General features: G+C 37.1%; 1 protein-coding gene across 1 annotated transcript in view; it reads left to right on the top strand.

Moving 5' to 3' along the window:
* The first annotated feature begins 1,176 nt into the window (after window positions 1-1,176).
* Window positions 1,177-8,100, top strand: part of LOC106882580 (threonine--tRNA ligase 1, cytoplasmic) — a 42,172-nt gene continuing 35,248 nt past the window's right edge. The window contains exon 1 of the mRNA XM_052965852.1: window positions 1,177-1,316. Within this exon, the coding sequence (XP_052821812.1) occupies window positions 1,245-1,316 (72 nt within the window). The 5' untranslated portion in view covers window positions 1,177-1,244. The remainder of the gene's footprint in view (window positions 1,317-8,100) is intronic.

Genomic DNA, 8,100 nt, shown 5'->3' with positions numbered 1-8,100 from the left:
GCAAACACGTCAACATGTTCGCCGGTCCACTTCGCTCTCCCCAGGCGAGCGTACGCCTCAAACATTCCTTCTGCGAAGGCCTCCATCAAGCGGATTTCTATTTTCTCCGCGCTAACTTGGTCCCTCTCTTCCATCTCTAAAAATAGCGCCAACGCCGGACCATCCAAGTAGAGCGGTAGAAAACTTGCCAAGTCGCATATCCCTTGGAGTTTCGCGACCAGCTTCATCTTCTTTAGCCATGCGACCACGTCCGTGTCGCCGCAAAACGGTTTAATTATATCACTAGAAATCCGGACTACACTCATAATTTTTTGTCTTATGGGTGAGATGGAGGAAGAAGCAAAAGGACAGAATGAAACGTTGGACCTTACCTTGCCGACCGCAGCGGAGTACACGATCGCTCCTGATCAGAACACGTCTTTCTCGTAACGTCGCTGTTTTCTGACTGACTCCACGTGCTAGCCTTCGACCGCGTGTCGCCGACTTCCGATCTGACCCTTCCGGTCTGGCTTCACCTCTGTTTGCCTCACCCCTCTCCACCACAACACACAGCTCATCACAGCCCATAATACCACAACTTTATTAATCAATTCTATTTTCCTACACAAAAAAAGTGTACAATCAAGTACATTTATTTTGTGGTTTCTTTACATTATTTTGGTAAGTACGGAAAAGCCATTGCTGTGTCGAGGAAGTCAGAATAAAACCGAAATATGCTCAGAGTTCTCTCCCGTGCTAGCTGAAGGAAAAAGAACTACATATACGTTTTATTAATTTGTTATGCTTTTCTTTGAATGTAATATTTTATGAATTCCGTGTTTTCCCCTCGCTGTACATTATTTGTACTTCAATTTAATGTTCTGAGTATGAAAGGTTTTGCACTCACCTCAAGCAACTAAATACAACATATATTAAAAGCTTGATACTTATTTAATAGATTGTTCTTGAAAACCTATAAAACTGTAAATGCGTTTGTTTTTATTTTTACTTATTTATTGACGACTTGGTTAAAAATAGGTAAATCTGATGCAATTAATACAGTTTATTACACAGATTAATTTTTTTATTAACTGATATTACAAGTAACTAGTGTTCCGGTAGCGCATGCGCATTAGTACTTTGTAACAACATGGCTGACGAAGTGCTGACGAAACCGATGGAGGAGTTGAAAGTTTCCGGAGAGAAAAAGGCATGCAGGATTATGTAAACTTTTACACTTCTTACTAATTTAGCAAAACTCAAATATGCTTTCCTGGACACGTCTTTCTTCGTTGTCGCAGAGAATAGGATTGCGATACGCGAAGACTTTAACTAGGGTGTGTGTGAGTTTCTCGTCATTCAGTCGGTGTGTGTTGATATTGCCTCCTTAGATTTTACATACATTTATGTACATATATATATATATATATGTTATACACTCTCCTTTCTGCTCGACTCTAATTTGTGTGTGATCCCTGTAGTAGATTTAGTTATTTCAACTAACTGTTTTGCTTGGTTAATAATAATTTTGATGCTACTTCCCACCATTTCTTTATTCGTCGCCTCATACTGTTATAATTCGTTCTCTTATCGTACCCGAAATATTAATTTCATTATGTATATTTAAAAAAAAAAACACAGCAAGGCAAAAAATGCAATAAGAAATACGTCCAACTTGTAACGATTTACTACCTAAAAGCACCGAAAAATCAATTTTATAAGTTTTTTTCTTTCTTTCTCTATATGTATTGATCAATTGATTTGTTTTTCTTTAACTTACGTGGACAGGTTTATGTTGAGGTCAGCGAAATATCTATTATGTTTAGTTATGTCTTACATATTTGACTTAAAGGGAAGTCTGTCACATTCCGGCATTATTGTTTAGCCCCAAGGTCGCCCCTCATCGAATTGAACTAAGGTTAGAGACATTGAATTCCAAACACAACTGGAATGGTCGCTATTCATTTCCTACGTCAAGTTCTCCCTAAACTCCAGAGAAAATATATAAAGAACCACAGGTTGGTGGGACTTATAAAGGGGTCTTTCAGCACATTAAACGAAGACATTAAAACATAGTACACAGTATTAGTTAAGGCTGCACCTGAAATACGACACTCGTACAACGTAAAGTACATCGAAATGGTAGAAAATGTACAATGTAGATCTACGGAGCTTGTGGTATATGAGGAAGTGCTTAGGAAGCAGGTTTTTTTACCAATTTACAGATTCTATGGAAACATGAAAGAAGTAGTCTTTGTTTTACGATCCAGAAAATGAACCCACTGTACTCAGCAGAGACTGTCCCCAGCTGGAAACTCGTTAGTAAAATCGAAGGGAAAGAATTGTTTTCTTTGAAACTGAAAATATATTTCGGAACATAAACAAAAGGAAACCTACATAAAAGAATACACATACACGAGGGGTGCTGAAAAGTTCCTGGTTTTGGAAAAAGGAAAATACGAGAATATCTGTTAATTATGATTTTGCTCAGCATATTCCTCCTCTCAGATTCACACACTGCAGTGGTCCTTCGGTTTTCCTAAGCCCTATAAAAGAACTCGGTTGGGCTTCCACGCAGGCCCTTCGTGATACCTCTGTAGCATAACTGCAGTTTGGTGCCCCTACCCGACTCCGTTTTCTCATAACTGTCTGCAAAAATGCGCATTATTTAATTAGATTTTGTAGATAGGTTTTCGAAGGCGTAGGTCACGATTTTGTCGGTAACGTTAATAAATTTTTAAGTGGAGTTTCAGATAATTTTCAATACCCTCCCGGCTGTTTTTCCTCATAACACTTTTTGAAATACATATTTTTAAATGACTTTCTACACAAATATGTTTACGGGAGTGTACATTATATAGTTTTGATGTTTCTATTGTATAAATTAGGGTAAACAAAAATATTTTTATCAACTGATATTGTCCTAGGTTTTAGATGCTTTATTTATAAGATTTTATATGCAAAAAAAAAAAAACACGTTTTCAAAATGTTACTAATTTTTTTTTTTTAATCTACGTGGAAAAATACGGGATTTTAACAATCTCTATTGTTTAGCCATATGAACATAGAAAGTGCTCTTTACATACCTGCTCTAATGACATTTCCTCTCTTCACTATACAACAATACATTAAAAATAGAAAGTGAAACAAATATCTAATATACGATCTACGATTTATAGATATACGAGACAATGTAACACCAAAAATGATAAATCGCTGGGCCCACATAAATTCAGGTAAATGCAGGTCAATTAGTTGTCTATCTGTGGGTCCATTATTGGTTTAAATTTGGCTTTAGCGTTTGCATACATACCTTCTACTGAGTTTGTATGGCAACCAGTAATGGGGTCAACGAAATTATTAGAATGGTTGACATTATAATGTTTGAAACATAGCTTCTCTTCAATGTTCTTATACGAACTCCATTTATTGGAATATGTTATTGATCCCAGCTCAATGGTAACTAAGTTTTTTTCTTTCCTATCATCAACTGGAATAAGAAATCCTTTTTTCTTTTTTGTGCTCTGCAATATCCTCCAAAAATCCAAATTTTGAATTTTTTTTTTTTTGCATACTCGTAATCCCGACATCTAAAACCTAGGAATCTGAAGAAATGTTTTCAAAAAAATGCATTTTGCAAGGTGAGGTGTGAAACTGCAGTAGCCCCCAAAAAATTAGATAAGCCAAACTTACTTATGTGTAATGCTTTATAAGATTTTATTTTAAATTAAACCAAATTGTGAGAGGATAAGACTCATGTATAAATGTGTTCTGTTTATAAAGAACAACATCAGCAAAATTCCTGTAAATAGATGTTAAAGAGATTGCCTCCTATCCCATTCATGACAATGTTTGTAGTCAATTTTACTGCCTATCCCTTCTATGGTGTTTCCGTGTGAAGCTGCATAGTTTATCAGTGAGTGATACTGGCAAAAACTGTTCAACCCCTGCCACAGCATGGAAAACAGACGTTAAATGTTGATGATAATAATTTAGCAATAGTTGGAAGGTATATTGTAGGGTAGTTACGGATCAGATCTCTGGCAGGGCATGCCTTGTGATGATGAGCAATAAACTGGATATACTTTCATACAAGATACACATTTAAGACTCTGCTATTCCACTAACTCCAGATAGAATCCAATAGTTTTTTTGGTATTAACAGTATTTGTGGTGCCAAAATAATTTTCTTTTTCATGAGAATTCATTTAGTTTTATTTTATTGCTGATTTTTATCAAATACTACTGAACATTATTTTACTTTCATTTTATTGTGCTGCTCTCTGTCTAGTTCAGTGTTTTCACTTTCTAGATCATAAAATGAAAGTTTGCCCATGAGAGGTTTTAACATCATCATCATCATCATCATCATCGTTTAACGTCCGCTTTCCATGCTAGCATGGGTTGGACGATTTGACTGAGGACTGGTGAAACCAGATGGCAACACCAGGCTCCAGTCTGATTTGGCAGAGTTTCTACAGCTGGATGCCCTTCCTAACGCCAACCACTCAGAGAGTGTAGTGGGTGCTTTTACGTGTCACCCGCACGAAAACGGCCACGCTCGAAATGGTGTCTTTTATGTGCCACCCGCACAAGCCAGTCCAGGGGCACTGGCAACGATCTCGTTTGAAAATCCTACGGGAGCCAGTCAGGCGGTTCTGGCAATGGCCACGCTCAAAATGGTGCATCTCATGTGCCACCCGCACAAGAACCAGTCCAGGGGCACTGGCAACGATCTTACTTGGCTTGCCGGGTCTTCTCACGCACAGCACATTTCCAAAGGTCTCGGTCAGTAGTCATCGCCTCGGTGAGGCCCAATGTACGAAGGTCTTGCCTCACCACCTCAGCCCAGGTCTTCCTGGGCCTACCTCTTCCACGGGTTCCCTCAAAATCTATGTCAGAGAAATTTGTGAACAGGAAGAAAAAGCAGTATGATAAAAAAAAATATACAAACTTTAATCGAAACTGAACATGAGGAAATATTCGTTTTGTGAGAGTCTTGAATACTTGGAATGATCTCCAGGGAAGTTTGAGGTGAACTCAAAATTGGTGATGAATTTTTGAATGATTGGATCATGAAAAAGAAGAAAAAAACACCTGGTTCACACTGTAAAGTTGTCCAGCTATAGAAACTATAAACATCTTGTCACTTTCAGATATTTCACATCAATTGTTATTGAGATAAGCTGTGATTAGACAACCCTGTGATCAAACATATTCTAGCTGTACACTAACTCGTTTAGTATCAAGATATATCAAAGAATATGTCATTGTCCTCTTCCTTTTTTTAGGATGGTAGGATGTGGTTTGAGAAGTATTTTGCTGCTATTTCTAGCATTGAGTGACCATGTAGCACCCTTTCTCCTTTAGCATTCACATTATTCTATCAAACATAATGCTTATTTATTCACATTGTTTTTTTATCAACCATGCATTATTTTGTAGCTTTAAGACTTCAATGAGGTAACTTAATTTTTAGAATGATATGGTAGATTTGGTGTTAGAGGCCATATCTGGCCAGTTTGAACATAAAACAGTAGAATATTTTTGGTAAAATATGGCCAGTTTAAATGCTAAAAAGTTAAGTTGTAATATGTTGACTATGTAGAACATTGCCAACTTCTCAAGGTGAAGTACTTTTTGGTTCTGATGAGTATACTGTTGAGGCATAGTTTTTAGCTAGTGTTTATTGTCACTGATCGTGGAGGCGCAATGGCCCAGTGGTTAGGGCAGCGGACTCGCGGTCATAGGATCGCAGTTTCGACTCCCAGACCGGGCGTTGTGAGTGTTTATTGAGCGAAAACACCTAAAAGCTCCACGAGGCTCTGGCAGGGGATGGTGGTGAACCCTGGTGTACTCTTCCACCACAACTTTCTCTCACTCTTACTTCCTGTTTCTGTTGTGCCTGTAATTCAAAGGGTCAGCCTTGTCACACTGTGTCATGCTGAATATCTCTGAGAACTACGTTAAGTGTACACGTGTCTGTGGAGTGCTCATCCACTTGCACGTTAATTTCACGAGCAGGCTGCTCCGTTGATTGGATCAACTGGAACCCTCGACGTCGTAAGCGATGGAGTGCCAACACACACACATTATCACTGATCACATGCTGTTGCAAACATCAGGTTGTTAAACTAAAACAAACAGTTAGGTAATATACTATTGAGCTCTAAGGCAACAAGCTGGCAGAATTGCTCGCACACTGGGCAAAATGCTTAAGTGGCATTTCATCTGTCTACATGTTCTGGGTTCAAATTCTGCCATGGTTGACTTTGCCTTTTGTTCTTTCGGGGTTGATAAAATAAGTACCAGCTGAGTACTGGAGTTCAATGTCATGAACTTGCTGGCCTCGTGCCAAAATTTGAAACCAATATTTTCTTGAAACTTTAGAAAATCTTGACGATTCTTAAAATAAATTAAAGCACATATCCTAATTGATACATGCAATTATCATCATCATCATCATATGATCACTTTTCCATGCTTGCATGAGTCAGGTGGAATTTGTTGAGGTAAGTTTTCTACTGTTGTTAACCCTCAACTATTTCCAAGCAAAGTAATATTTCTCCTTGGCCAAACATGTTTTTCATACAAGGCTAGAAACAAACATCTCTTGCATGATTCTAAGGGTACACACAAACACACACTCATGAATTTGCAGACACACATATACATGCACATGATGGGCTTCTTTTAGTTTCCATCTACCAAATTCTGCTATAGTAGGAAGCACTTGCTCAAGGTGTCGCACATTGGAACTGAACCCGAAACCATATGGTTATAAAACAAGTTTCTTAACCACTCAGTCTTTGTTTTAATTAATATTGAAAATAAAAGAATTTATTAAAATAACTAATGTTAGAATAGCTGATGTTTAGGACATTAATTAGCTTAAAATTTCGATGGGTGGTTGTAATTAACCCATTACCTACCAGTGATCTCATATGAGATCACTTAAAAATTACAAATTTCGTAATTATCTGTCAATATTTACACATATCTAACCTTTTTGCTATATCTACAAGGTATATTTCTCTGATACTCAAATGAGGTTTGCTAATTTCACCCAATATCTTGCTTATTTCTATTTAAAATGTTATTTTGATCATTCCAGCGTGTTTCTAAGGCTGTTTTATGCTAGAAATCAAAGTTTCATAAAAAAATTCCAGTTAATAGAATTATGGTAGGTAATGGGTTAAGATTATTTTAAATCGAGGAGGTTGTATCTTAGAACCAGGGTTGGGTTTCAGAAGGGTTGATAACATTCATAAGAGAAAGAAATAGGTGCAGTTGTATGGTTAAGGTGTTTGTTTCTCAACCACATGGTGTGGGATTGGTTCCACCGTGTATCATTTTGGGCACATGTCTTCTACTACTCGTATATCTCTGGGCTGACCAAAGCTTTGTCAGTGTATATGAGAGATGAAAACTGAAAGAAGCACGTTCCAATGCCCTTATAATTATACTTAAATATAAATTAACCATTATGGTCTTGTTAGTATGCTGGCCACTAATAAATCGTTAAATAATGACCTTATCCTAATTACGTATAAATATATATATATATGTGTGTGTGTATGTTGGTCTGTTTACATCCCCATAACTTAGTGGTTCAGCAAAAGGAGTACTAGGCTTAAAAAGAAAAGTCCTGGGCTGAATTTGTTCATTTAAAACCCTCCAAGGCAGTGCTCCAGCATGGCTGCAGTCAAATGACAGAAACAAGTAAAAGAATATGTTTATGTCCTTGCTTTAACATTGCATAACAGTTATGAGTTCCATGAACTGGAGACACGGTGTCACAAATACATACGCTCATATATGACAAGCTTCTTTCAGTTTTCATCTGCCAAATCCATTCACAAGGTTGTAGTACAAGTGACTTGTTCAAGATGTCATGCATTAGGTTAGAAAGCAGACTTGCTAACCATATAGCCATGGCTATGTTTATCTGTCCTTTATAAATATCTAGCCTTTTGCCAATGTGAGAAATTATTGCAAATAGTACATCAACAGTTGAATAATTCGATTATGACATGCTGTTACTGTATACTCAAACACAGCTGTGTGTGTGTATGTGTCAGCTATATATATATATATATATATATATATATATATATATAT

The sequence above is a fragment of the Octopus bimaculoides genome, chromosome 2 (assembly GCF_001194135.2).
Source record: "Octopus bimaculoides isolate UCB-OBI-ISO-001 chromosome 2, ASM119413v2, whole genome shotgun sequence".
NCBI classification, from domain to species: domain Eukaryota; kingdom Metazoa; phylum Mollusca; class Cephalopoda; order Octopoda; family Octopodidae; genus Octopus; species Octopus bimaculoides.
The sequence above is the reverse complement of the archived record's forward strand: the minus strand, read 5'-3'. Positions and strand labels throughout refer to the sequence as shown.